General features: G+C 38.8%; 1 protein-coding gene across 1 annotated transcript; it reads left to right on the plus strand.

Annotated features, from left to right (window-relative positions):
* The first annotated feature begins 13 nt into the window (after positions 1-13).
* Positions 14-18,200, plus strand: Rab2b (RAB2B, member RAS oncogene family). The gene is made up of 8 exons (XM_020170592.2): positions 14-180; positions 391-462; positions 3,162-3,229; positions 9,439-9,521; positions 9,681-9,773; positions 14,868-14,979; positions 15,846-15,914; positions 16,580-18,200. Exons 1-8 carry the CDS (start codon positions 135-137, stop codon positions 16,685-16,687), a joined length of 651 nt encoding a protein of 216 aa, XP_020026181.1. The 5' UTR covers positions 14-134; the 3' UTR covers positions 16,688-18,200.
* The last annotated feature ends 421 nt before the right edge of the window (positions 18,201-18,621 follow it).

The raw sequence follows: 18,621 nt of genomic DNA on the forward strand, positions 1-18,621 counted from the left end.
CGGTCTGGGCTAGAGGGGCTGGATAAGGGGGGGAGGGGGAGAAAATAAGGAGATCGGTAGATTGAGTAGCTAAGAGGTCGGAGGTAAGTGGCTGCAGAAAGCAGGAGGACCCGGAGTACAGAGGAACCAGGACCATGACTTATGCTTATCTCTTCAAGTACATCATCATCGGAGACACAGGTAACCCGCGGGTGGACAGTCAAGGCTGGGGCGGGGTTCCGAAGCTCCCAAATCGGGTCGCGGGGGCGGGGCTGACTTAGTTGGCGGGGGCGGGGCGGCAGCCGGGGGCGGGGCTCTGGGCTCCCCTTTCTTAGTCCGGGGTGCGGGAGTCTTCAAGCCGCGAAGCGCTGTGGCCGCGCGCCGGGTGGGATGCACTTGCTCCTCTTCCAGGTGTGGGGAAGTCATGTCTCCTCCTGCAGTTTACGGACAAGCGGTTCCAGCCTGTTCACGACCTTACAATAGGTAAGCATATTTACTTGTTCTAGAAGAGGAACCTGACTAGCGATGTTCGCAGAAAAAGTAACTACACTACTTTAGCCAAGTCATGTTAAATGAAAAGTAACTAACCAATCTCCCATAAATAATTGAAGGATAACTTTAGAGATGAATGTACGATAACAACTAATTGCTTTAGGATCTTTTTCTTTTTTGGCGGTACTTGGGTTTGAACTCAGGGCCTCACGCTTGCTAGGCAAACGCTATACCACTTGATCCACTTCACCAGCCCCCGTAAGATTTTTTTTTTTTCCTTCAAATGCAACTTGTATATTTATGCCAAATCCCATGAAAGCATGACTACTTATTCAATGACTCATCTGTGGTTTGTGATAAATCAGTAGCAACTCACACATGTTTTGCAAAGTAAGCACAAATACGTGGATTTTCGTGTGTGTGTGTATGTATGTATGTACATATGTGGCAGTTGAAGAGCCATTCTAGCCTTAAAGTGAAAAGGCAGGTGAAAAAGAAAAAAGGTGTGATAGGATTCCAAAAACCTACTGATGATTGGGGAAAGTATTAACATCTCAGTAATAAGGCATGGACTGCAGGGGCTTTCAAGTCCATAAAGCCAGCCCAAGTAAACCATATATGTAAAACTAGTTTTCTCACCTCCGGAATGCAGTTTTTAAATAAAACCCCAGATCCCCATTCTTAACAATATTGCTACTTCCAGTTCTACCTGTATAGAAAGCTAAAGCTTCCTCTGTTCCTGATTTATTCAAAGCCAAATAATTGGTGAGGTTAAAAAAGGATTTAGAGGATAGCATCAACCAGAAAATATTTTGTTCAATGAACATTAAGTAAGTACCTAGGCTATGAGAGAAACTAATCATCCCATGCTTAGCAAGACATTATACCTGCCCTCCAGTAGCTTGTAGGCTTCCAGTGAAGGAGGCAGGGCTGGAGTCAAATACTAACAGGAAACTTTCTATTGCAAAAGGGCAGGAGAGGCTGGACATGAAGAGCAGGAGTTAATTAGGCACAGAATTTAGAGAGGAAGAAGATGATCAGAGCAAGAGGGCTCTGGGATGGCAGAGGTTCAGTCACTTTTTGAAAATTGAAAATAATTTAATATAGCTGGAGTATGGGCTTTGAAGTGGAGAGCAGCAAGAAATAAAGCTAGAGAAAAAATTAGGTACCAAATTTTGAAATACACGAGGGTAACAGGGAGCAAATAGCAAGTTTTAAAGGGTAGGAGTGAAATGATAAGTCAAGTGTTTCCCCCACAATCCAATAGAGCTTGTGTTTTTTCTCAGTTCAGTTCTCTGTACCATGACAAGGCAGGTGAATAGAAAATATGTGCAAAATATAAGAAACTGCATAGACAAAAGTTATTTTTTAGATTCTTACCCACTGAAATTCCATTCCTATTGTTCAGAAAGTAAGAAAAAAATAAAAAATTTGTGACTTTTTTCAGTAGCTACCTTTTTTTTATTATTATTATTATTATTATTATTATTATTATTATTATTTTGGTGGTACTGGAGATTGAACTCAGGGATTCGTTCTTGCTAGGCAAGTACTCTACCACATGAGCCATTCTGTCAGCCCTACCTTTTGATAATTGATGAAGCACTGGAGCAGTACAAAGCAATTCTTACAAATTTTCTATTGAGTGTAGCACCATAGAGATATTCCAGATACATGGTTCATATCTATGTTAGAGCTACTGAATAGTTCAGTAACTCTGAGGTCTCTAAATCAGTGATTTTTTTCTGAAAATCTGACTTTTTATGCTATCTGCAAAGTACTGTATGAAAACAGAAAATAGAACAAATTGTCTGACTTATGATAGCATTTATAATGTAAGTGACTGTTTTTAAAGTTTTGGTCTGACATTACCTTGAGAGAAGAAGAATTCTAGATAAACCAAAAACCTTATTCAGATTGCCAGTTCATATGAGGGAGGCTGTTTTCCAAAGAATTTTGGAATTATTGATGATCTGAGATGTATCATTGTTCTTAAAGACCTTTTTTTTTTTTTATAAGAGCTCTTTTCTTAGAAGTTCTAGAATTACAAGAAAAGAAATGCTGTTTCATACAGATAACTAGAGTGTACTCTGAGACAATGCCAGGAAATATTTTCAAAAATTTTAGAAGTTTTTTGAGGAAGTTATAAAATTAAATGTTACTTAGTCAAATTTAAGTGTTAACCAACATTGCTAAGAAGTTGCTCACCTTTTTAATTGCTTTCTTTGAATAGGAGTTTTGTTTTGTTTTGTTTTTGTTTGCAGGCCTGACCAGGGCTACATGCTTGCTACACACATACCTCTGGCCCTTTTTGATTTCCCAAATTAATTTTAATCCCATATCTGTGTTTTGGCGCATCCATTAGGGCATTATCACCTAGAACACTTGTTTTTGTTAGTTGTAGGGATCAATAGGGATCAAACCAATGGCTCCATACATGTAAGGCAAGTGCTCTGCCATCAAGCTGTACCCCCATTTTCCTAGAACACAAGTTTTTAATTTTAGAAAAAAATGAAGAAATGTAAAGGAACACAGAAGTAATTGGAGCAAATGAGCAACAGTACTGGGCTTAGTGTACTGAGTACAGACAAAGGAAGAGTTGTAACACACTGAGAAAAAGCTTGAGCCTCCCACTCAACATGTCTGGTGGTCATGTGACTCACATTCTTCCTCTTGGTCTTCACTGACAGGCGTGGAGTTTGGAGCTCGTATGGTCAACATTGATGGAAAACAAATTAAACTGCAAATCTGGGATACGGTAAGAGAGGACAAAATAATTTAATTCCTGATCAAGGTCCAAATATAACAGTGGACACTGATGCAGCTGGGCATGGTGGTGCATGCCTGTGACCCTAGTATCAGGAGGCAGAGGCAGGAGAATCATGAATTCAAGGCCAGCCCAGGTTATATAGAGAGACTTTGTCTCAAAAAAGAAAAATTGAATGCCATCTTCCTGCATCTTTTGTTTTAAATGACCTAGGTAATATATTACTTTATAATAAAAAATAAAATAAAATAAGTTTCAGAGTAAAATGTGAATTTCCCTTTTAAACACATAAACCCCTTCATCCTCTCAACTTTCCTTGCTACTTTGCCTCAGGAATCCACTGTTAATGATTCCATGTATGTGTCTTCACTTTTTCTGTGCATTGAAATGGGATTTTTTTTTTTTATTTCCTTATCTTCATATTTTGGAGACTTTTGTATAATGACATGTACACATCAACTTCATTTCTTTTAACCACTGCATAGTCATAGAATATACTATATTTATTTATTTAACCCTCTACCCATGGATGGAAATTTAGGTTATTTCTAATTTTTCACCATTGCAAATCTCTATTGAGCATTCTTATTTACTATGTCTTTATGCAAATGCTTGAAAATTTCTATGGAATACCTGCCCAGAAATGGAAATTCTGTGTCAAAAGTTGTGCATATTTTAAAATTTGATAAACACAGTACTATCAGAGTTTAGCTTGGCTTAATTACATCATTTTGCTTCATCCAGATAAATTGCTTTCATGTGTATTATCTCATTTGAGTTATGCGTTCCCCCACCCCGAGAAAAATATCTTAGTCTCTTTTATAGTTAAAGGGAGCTAGACAGCTAGGCGCTAGTGGCTCAAACCTATAATCCTAGCTACTTGGGAGGTTGAGATCAGGAGGATTATGGTTGGAGGCCAGCCTGGGCAAATAGTTCGTGAGACCCCCATTTCCAAAATAACCAGAGCAAAATTGACTGGAGGTGTGGCTCAAGTGGTAAAGTGCCTGGTTTGCAGGTGCAAAGCCCTGAGTTCAAACCCCAGTTCCACCAAAAACAAAACAACAACAGAAAATTTCAAAAGGGAGCTAGAAAACAGTTCCTAATATTTAGCTAAAATCTCTTCTTGTTTTTGTTCTTTTTTTCCCCCTACATACCTCTTCTGTTTAATTCTTTATTTTTCTATTTCTTACTTGATTCTGTTTCTCAGAACTAAGGGTTATAGCCATCGTATCTACAAGGAGTATACAAGTTATTTTCCTTTATTCTATTTCTCCTTTTCTCCTCATTTCTCTCTCTCTCCCCTGTGTGCCTTCTCCTGTGCCCCACCACACACAGGTGTCTGTCTTAAGTTTGCTGCTCTAGGGCGTTTTTGACAGAGTTCTTTTCTGGTGTTCTCCAAGTTTCTTACCCCTTTTGGATGCACTGATGAATTAGGTGCTTTTTGCCAGGAGGATATTTTCTTGCATGTTTGTTGGTCGTGTTCCCTCTGATCACATTTTTTATCACTGTAGTAGGTTGCCCTAAATATAGGAACATGAATCACTTCATATCTCTTAACAGTGTTTAACTCTAGTCAGGAACCACAGTAACTTCCAGATGTGCTTTATTTGGCCAGTTTTTGCTTTTAGCTTCCCCCTGTCCCCAATAAAGCCTAAGAAATTTTACTCTATATCTGTTACCAAGGTTAACCTCATGTGTTTTTTAAATTGCTGCCACACATTCCCTTCTTTCATTGTTGGGACTCAGGTTCTTTGTCACTATTATCCCTAATTAGGTATTTTAATTTACCTTTTATTATCCTCTGATTTTTATATTTCCCATAAAGGGAGGTTTGGCCCCCTAAAGAGGCCACAGCATAAATTCTGTGGCTGTGACCAAGAGTGAATCCTTTGAGTATGAAGACTGGTATAAGCTAGATTCTACCTCTTTAACATAAACCTCTACCATTTCCAAAAATGAATGTTTTGATGCCAGGTGCCAATTAATAGTACAGTCATGGCTGTGTGTTGGCTTGCTGGCTTGTTTCTTTTTTCCCTTAAGTGCACATATGAGAGCACTTGGATCATGAAGTAAGAAAGTTGAGAGCTACTACTGTGTGTATGGGATCCTTAAGAATTATGTGGTTGGCCAGGCTCTGGTGACTCATAGCTGTAATCCTAGCTACTTGGGAGGCTGAGATTGGGAGGACCAAGGTCTGCCCAGGCCAGTCTGGAGAAACAGTTCTCAAGACACTATCTCCAAAATAACCTTCAGCCCTGGAGGTATAGTTCAGAAGGTAGAGTGCCTGCTTTGCAAGTATGAAGCCCCAAGTTCACCAAAAAAAGAGAACTATGTGACTTTGACTATCTAAATGGCCTACATTCATTTCTTTCCTGTTTTGAGATTAGATTAGTCTTTGCTGAATCATAAAAAAACAGTTTTCACAATATTGGGTTTCTGTTTATTTTGAAAATGTTAGGAGATCCGTATCCACATTGTCCTATCTCTCTTGTTTGCCGCTTTCTGAATAAGTCTGATCATTTCTACCTTGTCATCCTGATCTTTTGCCCATTGTTTACTCACCTTGACTTCCCACTTTACTGACCCATCTCCTCACTTACTGCTAAAGCCATCCTACATGAAAATGTTTAGGGATTACTGTGGTGGATGTTTTATTTTATTTGTGTTGGTGGTTAAACATAGGGCCTTTTGTCCTGGCCCTCTAATGTTGAGCTCCATACTGGGTATTTTGAAGAAATAAGGTTATCCAATGTTTTATATTGTCACTGTTCTGATATTGATAAGAATTTAGAGAACCAAGTTGCTTTTTATCTTTTTTTTTATTTTATTTTTTTGGTGGGACTGGGGTTTGAACTCAGAGCTTTGCACTTGCAAAGCAGACACTCTACTGCTTGAGCCACACTTCCAGTGCATTTTGGATGGGTTATTTTGGAGATGGAGTCTCTGGAACTATTTGCCTGCACTAGCCTTGAACCACATCCTCCCTATCTCAGTCTCCCAAGTAAGTAGTATTACAGACAAGAGCCACTGGTGCCCAGCTGCTTTTTCTCTTTTGTTTATGTGCATGTGTATATTTATGTATACATATATATTCATTTTCAGCCATGCTAATGAAGAAACATTGCACTGTAGTGAATATAAAACAGATTAATCTCAAATTAATTTGAATTTTATTTTGGAATACATATCGATTCTTAGGTAAAGAGTATATCTGAGTTTCTAGGAGTTGATATTTCAAACTGTATTTCATAAAAGTTTAATTGGATGCTCCCACTTGGGAGAAATTAGAAAGCTATGCATTCTTTTTTAATTAAAGCACTTTCTTAGTTATTTGCTGCTTCAGATTTTTTTTATTTTAATTTTTATTTATTCATTGATAGTGCTGGTGTTTGAACTCAGCCTTGTATTTTGCCAGGCAAGTGGTATGCCACCAATTAAACCATGACTGTAGCTGCTTCAAATTTTTTATTGGGGCTAGACAAGGATACCTGAGACTGATGCAGATTAGCCTAAATTGTCTTTTCAGTTTACTGGCACAAAAACTTCCCATCTTCCTGCCTCAGCCTTCTGAGTGCTGGCGTGATGTACCACGCCCCACAAGGAGGAAGACTTTCACTGATAGCAGAAGAGGAGAAAAAGTATGAAATAAAAGCAAAATAGGACCCAAATAACGTAAGACATAGAACTACTGGGGAATGAATATAAATTTTAAGTGAGCTATTAGAGGGCAAAAGTATTTTTTAATCTTTAAGTATTATTAGTATTACCAAAAATAGACTTTAAATTATTTTTCTTTTCAGATTCCAACATTCAAAAAATTACATAATTCATTAAAACATTTGCATGATTCTTTTTTTTTTTTTCTGGTATTGCATGTTTTTTTTTTCATTTTTCTTTTATTATTCATATGTGCATGCATGATTCTTATATAGAGAGAATCTTATGTATTTGAAAAGTAACCTTAGAGTTAGTGGACTGGAACTCTCCTCAATAAAATCCTGATTTAAATTATTTGCTATGATGGCTAAGAGGAATAACTTTAGGGCCAGGAAAAACACTAAGATGTTCAGTTTAAATTAGCACTACCTAGGATTTTTTGGGGGGGTAAGTACTGGGGTTTGAAATCAGAGCTTTGCTTTGCGCCTGCGAGGCAGGCAATCTGTCACTTGAGTCACACTACTACCTATTTTACTTTAGTGGGTTTTTTTGCAGTACTGGGGTTTGAACACCTTGTGCCACCCCACCAGCCCTTTTTTTGTGATGGGTTTTTTTAAGATAGGGTGTCATGAACTATTTGCCCAGGCTGACTTCAAATCTCAATCCTCCTGATCTCTGCCTCCTGAGTAGCTAGGATTATAGGCGTGAGCCACTGGCACGCAGCTAGCCATTTTTTAATAGGGTCTCACATTTATGCCTAGGCTGACCAGAAACATGATCCTTCTATTTGTTTTCCTTTCAGCATGACTGGGATGACAGGCATGTACCACCATGCCCAGCTTTCTGTTGGTTAAGATGGGGTCTCACAAACCTTTTTGCCCTTGCTGGCCTCAAACTGTAATCCTCCTGATCTCTGCATCCTCTATAACTAGGATCACAGGCATGAGCCACAGACCTGGCTACTTTGTGATTTTTTTGACCAGTTACTGAACTTGCCCCTTTGAGCCTCATTTTCCCTATTTGCAAAGAGGATTAATAACGGTAATCTTTGTCTCAGGGCTAAGAGAAATAAATAAGACATATTTAATTGTCCCTTTTGGTTCCTCACCCACTGGTATGTCAAAAAATAGTTTAAAATATTGTAGTTGTATTATTATTACCATCATTACTATTATTGGTATTAGATTACAAAAAAGCCCTTTATCTTCTCATGTCCTCAGCTTAGTTCTCCTGTCTGTCTCCTGTCTTACTTCCCAACTTCTATGTAAGACTGTGAGGATAAATTATTTCAAAAATGTAAAAGCTTTACTAATGAGACATTGAATGCACAGGGCATTTAAAAGACACTTTTGCTTCCCCTAAAGAAAAACAAAAGCTCATACCTGTAATTCTAGCTACTTGGGAGGCTAAGACTGGGAGGACCAAGGTTTGAGGTCAGCCCAGGCAGATAGTTCATGAGACCCCCATCTCTAAAATAATCAGAGCAAAATGGGCTGGAAGTGTGACTTAGATGGTAGAGTGCTTACTTTGCAAATATTAAGGCCTGAGTTCAAACCCCATCCTAGCAAAAAAAGAAGGTATAAGCATAAGGGGATTAAAAAATGGCTCACTTATAAAAAAGGCAGTATTTTGGCTTGATTAGAAATGAGATTAGGGCATGAATAGGCTTTTCTCCCTCAGAAAATTGTCCTGATCCCCCAGCATCTTTCCCTGCTCCTTATTTCTATTTCCCATGACAGGATCTCAGCAAGAGACATCCATGTAGTCCTGCCATTATCCGAGTAACACTGAAGGTCAATTAGCATGTGCTGATTTTCTACATTGATCCACTGACATGAAACTTCATCTGATAAGGATCGGCATTCTAAGATCATTCACTTTTATAAATAAAGGAGCAAGAACAGGAAGAGTAATGTGACAGATTTGACATCCCATTTGGGTTTGAACATATGGCATACCCCAAGTTTCCAACCCCATTTCCAGTTCTTGTCTAGGTTGAGAAATGTATGCAAAGGTATCTGATGTTATGCTTACTGTGGGAGGCTACCAGCATTGTGTGGCTGGGATCTAGAGATGTTAAACATCCAGCAATTTGATGGATGTCATTGCTCAGTGTCATTTGGTTATCAGTGCAGAAAGTAATAATTAACAGTGAAGGCTGAAGATGGGTTGTTTCAGAGGCTCACCTCGAGTGTGTGTGTGCGTGTGCCTGTGCACATGTGTTAAAATTGGCAGGCTTGTGCATTGCAGCTTGCTGTAGCCATGTGTAGAAGGGAAGAGAGATTTTTCTTGTTCCAACAGAACAAAAGCCTGTCTTAAAAAGGAATGGCCTTCAGTCTTCATGAGGAAGACTAAGATAGCAATTGCAATCTCATTGACTTCCCTCCTGGGCTTCTCAGCAGGCATGTTTCCTTTCACCAATTCTGCTAACAAAAATTCTTTCTTTAGTTAACCCTGTTGGTGTTAGGGTGACACGATCAAGTCACTCCTCTGGAAATAACGTAGTTTTATTGGTATTTTTTATTGCCATGTTCATGGGAAAGGCTGGGCAAGAATCCTTCCGTTCTATCACCCGTTCCTACTACAGGGGAGCAGCCGGAGCACTGCTGGTGTATGACATTACCAGGTGAGCCAGCTCCAGTGTGCAAGGGGAACTCTTCCCACTTTCTCCAGAGCTTTCTTCTCCGTGTACTGGCTCTAGTCAGGTTGCTCACTTGGGATGGCCTCTGCAATACAGTTTTGTGTACATACAAGTTTCTCCTTTTCCAACACTTCTCTGCTATAGGCGTGAAACCTTCAACCACCTGACCTCGTGGTTAGAGGATGCCCGCCAGCACTCCAGCTCCAACATGGTTATCATGCTGATTGGGAATAAGAGGTAAACTATGATCTTCATAAATGATACCAGGAATCCCCTAAGGTACTCTATGGACATTTAATTCCTTGGTCCCCAGACTTTCTTAGTTTATGCTCTTAATGTCTCGATAAAAAAAATTGCATTGTGGTGAAATATACATACATAAAAATCTACCATTTTAACTATTTTAAGTGTATAGTTCTATGGGATGGGGTATATTCACATTATTTTGCAACCATTGCCACCACACATTTCCAGAACATTTTTCATCTGCTCAGACAAACTCTGTACCTATTCAACACCCCTTCTTCAGTCCCTGGCAACATCATTCTAATTTCTCTATGAATGTGACTACTCTAGGTACCTTATATAAGTGGAATCATGTATTTGTGCTTTTTTGATGGACTTATTTTACTTAGCATAGTATCTTCAAAGCTTATTCATATTATAGCATGTATCAAAATTTCCTTCATTTTTAAGGATGAAGGAAATACTCAATTGTATCTGTCCTTGGGTTGCTGCCACCCTTTGGCTGTTAGGAAAATTAGTACAAAGACCTATGTGTTCAAGTCCCAGCTTTGAATTCTTTTGGGTACATCTAGAAGCAGGATTTTTGGATCATATGATGACTCTGTTTTAATTTTTTTGAGGGACCACCATACTGTTTTTTCAAATCCTTGTCAACACTTGTTATTCTCAGTACATTTTTTTTGCATCCATAAGGCAAAAGAAATATTTAACAGTTTTATTAAGTAGTTAGATCTAAATAACATAACATAGATATTTTGTAACAACTTAGTAACTGTTTGAAAAATTAAAAACCAAATTTTATTTATTTATTTATTTATTTATTTTTGTGGTACTAGGGATTGAACCCAGGGCCTGAAGCTCTACCACTTGAGCCATACCCTCAGACCTTTTGTTTTTAGTTTGTTTTATTTTATTTTTGTGGTGCTGGGGTTTGAACTCAGGCCCTACACCTTGAGCCCACTCCAGCAGCCCCCCCTTTTTTTTTGAAGGATTTTTTTGAGATAGGGTCTTGGAAACTATTTCCCTGGGCTGGCCTCAAACTGCGATCCTCCTGATCTCTGCCTTCTGAGTAGCTAGGATTATAGTCATGAGCCACTGTCGCCTGGCTTTAGTTTGATTTGAGATTGAATCTCGCTAGCTTTGCCTGGTCTGGCCTCAAACTACAGTCCTACTTCTGCTTCCTGAGTACCTGGTATTACAGGAGTGTACCACCAAACCAGGCTCATCTCATTCTTTTTTATTGGTGGTGCTGGGGTTTGAACTCGGTATTGCATTTGGCATGCAGGTAGTCTACCACTTTAGCCACACTCTCAGCCGTTTTGCCTCATTTTTCAAATTGGATCTTATTTTATGCCTGGACTGGCCTGGGCCTCTACCCTCCTATTTATGCTTCCTGCATAGCTGAGATGACAGCTTCACAAAGATAGGATGATATTGAACAGAATCTATAATGATCTGATGTTGACACTGCACTCTCTTAATTTTGTAATTCATGTGGTATTGTGATGTTGAGTGTTGCTGTATTTCCCTCAAAATATAAAATAGTTGTGGCGCCCTTATAAGTTTGTAGTGGTATGCCATTTTAGAATTGTGGCCACAGGCTAATTCATTTATTGGTTCAACTGATTTTTTAAAAACTTGCAAGCCAGACACTGTGCCAGACCCCTGAGTTTTCAAAGTGAAAAAAAAAGTCATGTCTCTGCTCTTATGGAGCATGTAATCTAGTGGGAACATATATAAGTATTAAATCATTTATATAAAAAGTGATTTGTATCTAATTAGAAATTGTGATATATGCAGCGAAGGGGAAAAAGGTTAACAGCGTACCTTTTTGTATTTTTTTGTGGAACTGGGCTTCATGCTTGTAAAACTACCTATTTTTGATTAGGAGTGACACTAAATTGGGATCTGAAGGATGGGCAAAAACCTGCTCGGCAAAGATTTGAAAAAGAGGTATCACATAGGAAAACTTTGTACTCAGAAGAAGCTTGGCAAGTGTTTTTTTTAATTGGCACATAATAAATTGTACATATGTGACATTTCCTTGCATGCATATAATGTACTTTGATCATATTCAACCTATTGCTCTCCCCTTCTTCTCTTCCCTTTCCATCTCCCTCATAGTCCCCTTTTTACTTTCATGACCTTGTTTTTTTATTTTGTCTTGTAAGTTTTTGTACTGAAGGAAACTCAGTATGGTTGAACTGAATGAAGAGGGAATAAATGATGCAAGATGAGGGTGGAAAAGTAGACAGGGGCCAGATTTCATAGCACCTCACAGGCCTGAGTAAAGTTTTGGCTTTATTCTAAACATAGTGGAAGTATTTAAGAGGGTTTTTGTGGTGGTGGTAGTTTTTGTGGTTTTTTTGTTTTTATTTTTGTTTTGTGGTGCTGGGGATTGATCCAAGACCTCATGAATGCTAGGCAACTGCTCTACCACTTAAATGTGGGACCCCCAAGTCCCACGTTTAAGAGTTTTAAGCAGACTGGTGGCTTCATCAGATTTTAAAAGATCATCTTGGAGGAGAACAAAGGTTGAAATAGGATCCTAATTATCCCAGTAGTTCAGGTCACGAGAATGGTGGCCTGGAGTATGATAGTGTCCTGAAGAGAGAGAAGGCCGACTCAGTGCATATTTTAGAAGTGCCTTACTTAGGGACGGATTGGGGGTTTGGAGTGAGGGAGGAAAGGTATCAGTCAGCACCTGTTTTGTCTTGTGCCGTTTGTTTACTGAGATGTGGAAGCCTGGGAAGACCCAGGTTGGGGAGGAGGGAAGAGTTCCATTTCGGTGTGTTCAGTTTGAGGCGCTTTTTATATCAATAGGAAATGAAGAATGTACAAATGGAGGACCCCGGAGCTTGGAGCGTCTGTGCTTAGGGATACCAGTGTGGGAGTGTTTGCATTTAGATAGCTAGATCACTCATCCTAGGTCTTCACATAGCTCTTGTGTAATAAATGGAAACTTTGTGGACTTGTTGTTTATAGACTTACTCTGATTTTTTTTCATGGTTGAAAAACTGGAAACTTTCCAAATGAAAATTTCCAACCTTATTCTTTTTTTTTCTTTTTTTATTATATTCATATGTGCATACAATGTCTGGGTCATTTCTCCCCCCTTCCCCCTGCCCCCTCCCTTCTTCCCCTCCCTCCCGTACCCACCTTAACCCCTCAATACTCAGCAGAAACTATTTTGCCCTTATCTCTAATTTTGTTGTAGAGAGAGTATAAGCAACAATAGGAAGGAACAAGGGTTTTTGCTGGTTGAGATAAGGATAGCTATACAGGGCATTGACTCGCATTGATTTCCTGTGCGTGTGTGTTACCTTCTAGGTTAATTCTTTTTGATCTAACCTTTTCTCTAGTTCCTGGTCCCCTTTTCCTATTGGCCTCAGTTGCTTTAAGGTATCTGCTTTAGTTTCTCTGCATTAAGGGCAACAAATGCTAGCTAGTTTTTTAGGTGTCTTACCTATCCTCACCCCTCCCTTGTGTGCTCTCGCTTTTATCATGTGCTCATAGTCCAATCCCCTTGTTGTGTTTGCCCTTGATCTAATGTCCACATATGAGGGAGAACATACGATTTTTGGTTTTTTGAGCCAGGCTAACCTCACTCAGAATGATGTTCTCCAATTCCATCCATTTACCAGCGAATGATAACATTTCGTTCTTCTTCATGGCTGCATAAAATTCCATTGTGTATAGATACCACATTTTCTTAATCCATTCGTCAGTGGTGGGGCATCTTGGCTGTTTCCATAACTTGGCTATTGTGAATAGTGCTGCAATAAACATGGATGTGCAGGTGCCTCTGGAGTAACCTGTGTCACAGTCTTTTGGGTATATCCCCAAGAGTGGTATTGCTGGGTCAAATGGTAGATGAATGTACAGCTTTTTAAGTAGCCTCCAAAATTTTTTCCAGAGTGGTTGTACTAGTTTACATTCCCACCAACAGTGTAAGAGGGTTCCTTTTTCCCCGCATCCTCGCCAACACCTGTTGTTGGTGGTGTTGCTGATGATGGCTATTCTAACAGGGGTGAGGTGGAATCTTAGTGTGGTGTTAATTTGCATTTCCTTTATTACTAGGGATGGTGAGCATTTTTTCATGTGTTTTTTGGCTGTTTGAATTTCTTCTTTTGAGAAAGTTCTGTTTAGTTCACTTGCCCATTTCTTTATTGGTTCATTAATTTTGGGAGAATTTAGTTTTTTGAGTTCCCTATATATTCTAGTTACCAGTCCTGTGTCTGATGTGTAGCTGGCAAATATTTTCTCCCACTCTGTGGGTGTTCTCTTCAGTTTAGAGACCATTTCTTTTGTCCAACCTTATTCTTTTTATTCTATCCTTCATACTCTTTCCATGCCTCTTCATTCACTTTCTCTGTCCTTGGGGTCTTTTTCTCTCCGTAATTGCCTAGTTTTATCCATATATCTTTCTCTTAATACCTGGTACCAAGACACTTTTATACAACTAGACATGAGACTGGTGAGAGCTACGGCAAGTGCTCTCTTCATTCCTGGCTCTCCCTCTTGTTGTGTGTTGATTCCAGGAAGAGGAAGACGCTCATTACTACAGAATGGGAAATCCTATTACTTTTCTATTTTATAGCAACTAGTGTTTTCCCTTCATCATCTCTACTTTGTTCTCCTGGATCTCATTTGAAAAAGAAATGTAGTATACAGGCTTTGATTGACTATGGGGCTTAGCTTGCCTAGCCCTAACCCTCTATAAGCCCTTTTCTCCTTTATTTTAATTTTTTTTTTTTTTGTTTTAGTGGTACTCAGGCTTGAACTCAAAGCTTCATTCTTGCAATACAGGCACTCTGCCACTTGAGCCACACTGCCAGCCAACCCTTTTCTCTTTAATAGAGTAAGGTATTATCTTCAGCTGTGTAGCCGCTGTCCTGAATCTGAAGAATATTTTCCAGAAGGCTGCAGATATCAGTAAGCCTATGCAAGAGTGTATGGAGGATCTGCATTCTTCATGGAGTAACTCACAACTGAAGCTGCTGTGGAGTTTTTTTTAACAACTAGAATTTCCCCTTTCACTTTGATATCTTTTTTGTAGTTTTCTTCCCAATTAATCTTTTACAGTGACCTAGAATCCCGCAGGGATGTGAAGAGAGAGGAAGGAGAGGCCTTTGCTCGGGAGCATGGACTTATATTCATGGAAACTTCAGCCAAAACGGCCTGCAATGTTGAAGAGGTACTATTTGGGAAAATGTGGGGACAGCTTTTCAGAGATTACAACATTTTCTTTGTCCTTCTATTCAGAATTCTCTTCCCCTATACGACATGGATAAAGAAAGGATGTATTGTGGTTATAGTGATCAAATACCCCCTTTTAAGGGAATTGTCTCATTTTTTTTTTATCCTGATTCCTGAGATTTTACTTTTGTTTTGGGTAACATTAATTGGTAAGTGTGGATAAACCACTCTAACTTGTAAGTCATATTAGTTGATGAATCTAATGAATTGTGAAGAGATGGTACTCACCATCTCTTCACTAATAGAGAAGGGAGTATATTTGGTTTTTTTATAGAGGCTGCCAATCTAGGAGTCGTAGGAGCATCTTGGGTCAATTTCAAAATGCCATAGAATGTTCTTTTCTTTTACTTTTTTATGTGGGGTCTTGTGTGTAACCCAAGCTGGTCTTGGACTCATGATCTTCCTGCCTTAGCCTTCCAAGTGCTGGAAGTAGTAGGGTACAAGCATGCACCAGTACACCCAGTTTTCCTTTTCTGTTTTTGAAACTATATTCAAGTGCTCTTTTGGGTTTTTTGTTTTGTTTTTTTGTGCTTGTTTTTGTTTTAAGACAGGGTCTTGCTGTGGAATGCAGGCTGGCCTTGAACTCTTGATGCTCCTGACTCAGTCTCTGGAGTGCTGGGATTACAGATATGTACCACCATGCTTAGCTATGTTCAGTGGCTTTTACAAAGCCTTCTATATTTTTACTCCCTTCTGCTGGTTCCTAATTTACCTTAGAAATTCAAATAAGAATAATATTTGTGTTCTGTTTACATCATTTCTGTACCTAAACTTAAGACTGGTAAATTATTTATGTCTCCTCAGGCCTTCATTGACACAGCCAAAGAAATATATAGGAAGATCCAGCAGGGTTTATTTGATGTCCACAATGAGGTGAGAAATGGTAGGGGGAGGGGATTGGCAGTTAACTCTGTTTTGTTCTGAATGGAAGTGGAAGAGCTCTAGAATGTAAGCATTCCCCATCTAATATTCACACTAATTGCAGCTCTGCCTACAATTCATGCTGTTTGTTTTGTTTATAATGTACATACATAGAAGCCTGTCATCATTTTCTGTTTTTGCTCAAGTCTAAAATCCAGAACGTGACAAAGATTTGTAGTTGGTTATCTAAAAGACTTATACTATATGGTACTTTTCCTTCTTAGCCTCAGTGTCTTACTATTCTAGAGCATAAGAGAGATGTAATTCTTAATTGCTTTGGAGGGCTATTTCTATAAGCAAATTCTAGGACAAAACAAAAAAGAATAATATGCTAATATGATACTTCTACTTTTTTACCTCCTGTTATTCTTAACTAATTACATCTTAATTCTATACATAGCTATGAAAATTAAGAATAGCAATACGCCTTAAAATGGGCACAAAAACTTGTAGTCAGCAACTACTCATCTCATCCTTCCACAACAGTTCAGCTAGGTCACATGGTTACCTGACAAGGTCATATCTGTTTTTAGAATGTAACTGTTGGTTTCTCCTTTATTGCCCTCCTTTATCTCATTCACTTTAGCACTTAGGTGGGAATTATTTTTCTTTTACAGGCAAATGGCATCAAGATTGGGCCCCAACAGTCAATTTCAGCATCAGTGGGACCCAGCACCTCTCAGCGGAACTCTCGTGACATAGGGTCTGACTCTGGCTGCTGCTGAACATCTGACCTGAACTCTTTTTTCTTCCTGGAACAGGTTCAGATCAATAGGTTTAAAGAAAGAGGTCTTACTTGCTTTGGCTAAGAGCAGCCTCTTTTCAAGATGTTTTGCCTTTCCACCTAAAAGACCAGGGGAGAATGTGGGCCCTTACTGACCTGTCCTTCTTCAGGGACGTGAGCATTCCATATAGATTAGAGCTCTTCTCATCTCATTTTAAGTTCTGCAATGTTAGGATCAAAGTTGATTGTCACCATAGTTCAAATATAAATAATTCATTAGCATATATAATCTGCTTCTCACCAAGAATTAGTACGAAGGGTCAAAGACACGCTGATTGAACACTTGAGATTACCAGGATCTGGCTTGCTGGCCTTTGAATGACAGATCCTCTGCCTAGGAATTTCATTGAGTTATTTACTTCCTTGCCTTTGGGGATCAACCTGCCATTTCATAAGAGCATCTGCAGGAGGAAGTTTCTTTTGCTTGCTCAAGGAAGTTGAATGCTTCTCTACTGTCCCATTGCTGTGTCTCTTAGAGTAACTACAAAACTTTTGAGAGCAGTGGAGTTGGCCTTAGACCTATGGCCACTTATCTTTACCTAAAGAAAACATTCATTCCCTGTTCATTTTGTTTTAGAGACCAGATCTAACATGACAGCGTCTTTCACTAAATTGACCTCTACTGTTAGATCACACTTACTTCTTAACTATATCTACTTGGACTTTCTAATCAAGCCAATCTGCTTACTGAACACAACATATCTATTCCTACTTCTGTACATTTGCACATGCTCTGCTCTCTACTGACGTAAGTCCAACAGTACTTCCTTTAGGAAACCTTCAGTGACTGACTTAGGGACTTCTAAGCAATTTTTGAGACAGTATCCCTTAGCATTCCCCTGTTGGCTATTCATATGTACATTTGTTTGTATGTACTATGTAAATATGTTTTGTAGTTGTTTTATGTGTGGAAACTGTGTCCTCATTTGGTTGTAAGCTCTAGGAGAGCAGGATCCATGTCATCCCTCTATTTTTGTAAACCACTCCCGCCACCGTTCCTTCACAGTGCCCAGGGCTACTCATTATGTGATCATTAGATGTGACGTACTTTAAAACTTAAAATTTATCGTAGACTTTAGAGAAGACAAAAGGCTTTAGAGTCATCTCTTCATAATTCTCAGTCTCTTTATCTGCTTACACTGGGTTTAATATTGCTCATCTCCTCTCCTGCCTTTCTTGGGATCATTGCCTCCATTCTATGCAGCATACAGTAAGGCTGTCTCCTATGAAGCAGTTAAATAAGTGGATACTTCTCCAGCCCTTCTTTTCAGAGTATATAACACTATCTTGGCCAAATTTACCTCTGCTTCACTCATCATACAGCCTTTGGGGTCAGTTACTATCTTTTTCTCCTGGATGTGTCATTTTCTTCCACAGCACTGAGGTCTCATTAATTTTTCTAACTTTTGTTGTTAACGAATTGTTTCATTATTAAATATATGCATGTATCCAAACTGCTCATACTCCATGTGTCATTTATGAGTATATTTCAAACATACGTAGATACTCTTCTTCTAGGGTATTGTATCAAAGATATAGAAGAAGCCTCCTTGTGATTCATTTTATACTGTATTTTGCTGCTAGTATTTGTAGTGAAGTTAACGCTATACCAGAGGACATTGAAAGACATTTGGGACAATATTTTATGTTTTTTTGTTTTTTTAAAATCCTACCTCATTCCAAAAAGGATTTGAGGTTGCTGAATTTAGAGTTAGTCTGCTTCCTCATCTCATGAACAAAACTAAATTATAAAACTAGTTTCTATTCAGATTTTCTTTATTATTGAAAAAATTCTTTAAAGCATTGGTCAAAGATAGCATTCTGCCTAGAGTTGTTTTCAGAGCCATTAAAAGGAAATATTTTGATATCTTTATG

The sequence above is a fragment of the Castor canadensis genome, chromosome 3, assembly GCF_047511655.1.
Source record: "Castor canadensis chromosome 3, mCasCan1.hap1v2, whole genome shotgun sequence".
NCBI lineage: Eukaryota > Metazoa > Chordata > Mammalia > Rodentia > Castoridae > Castor > Castor canadensis.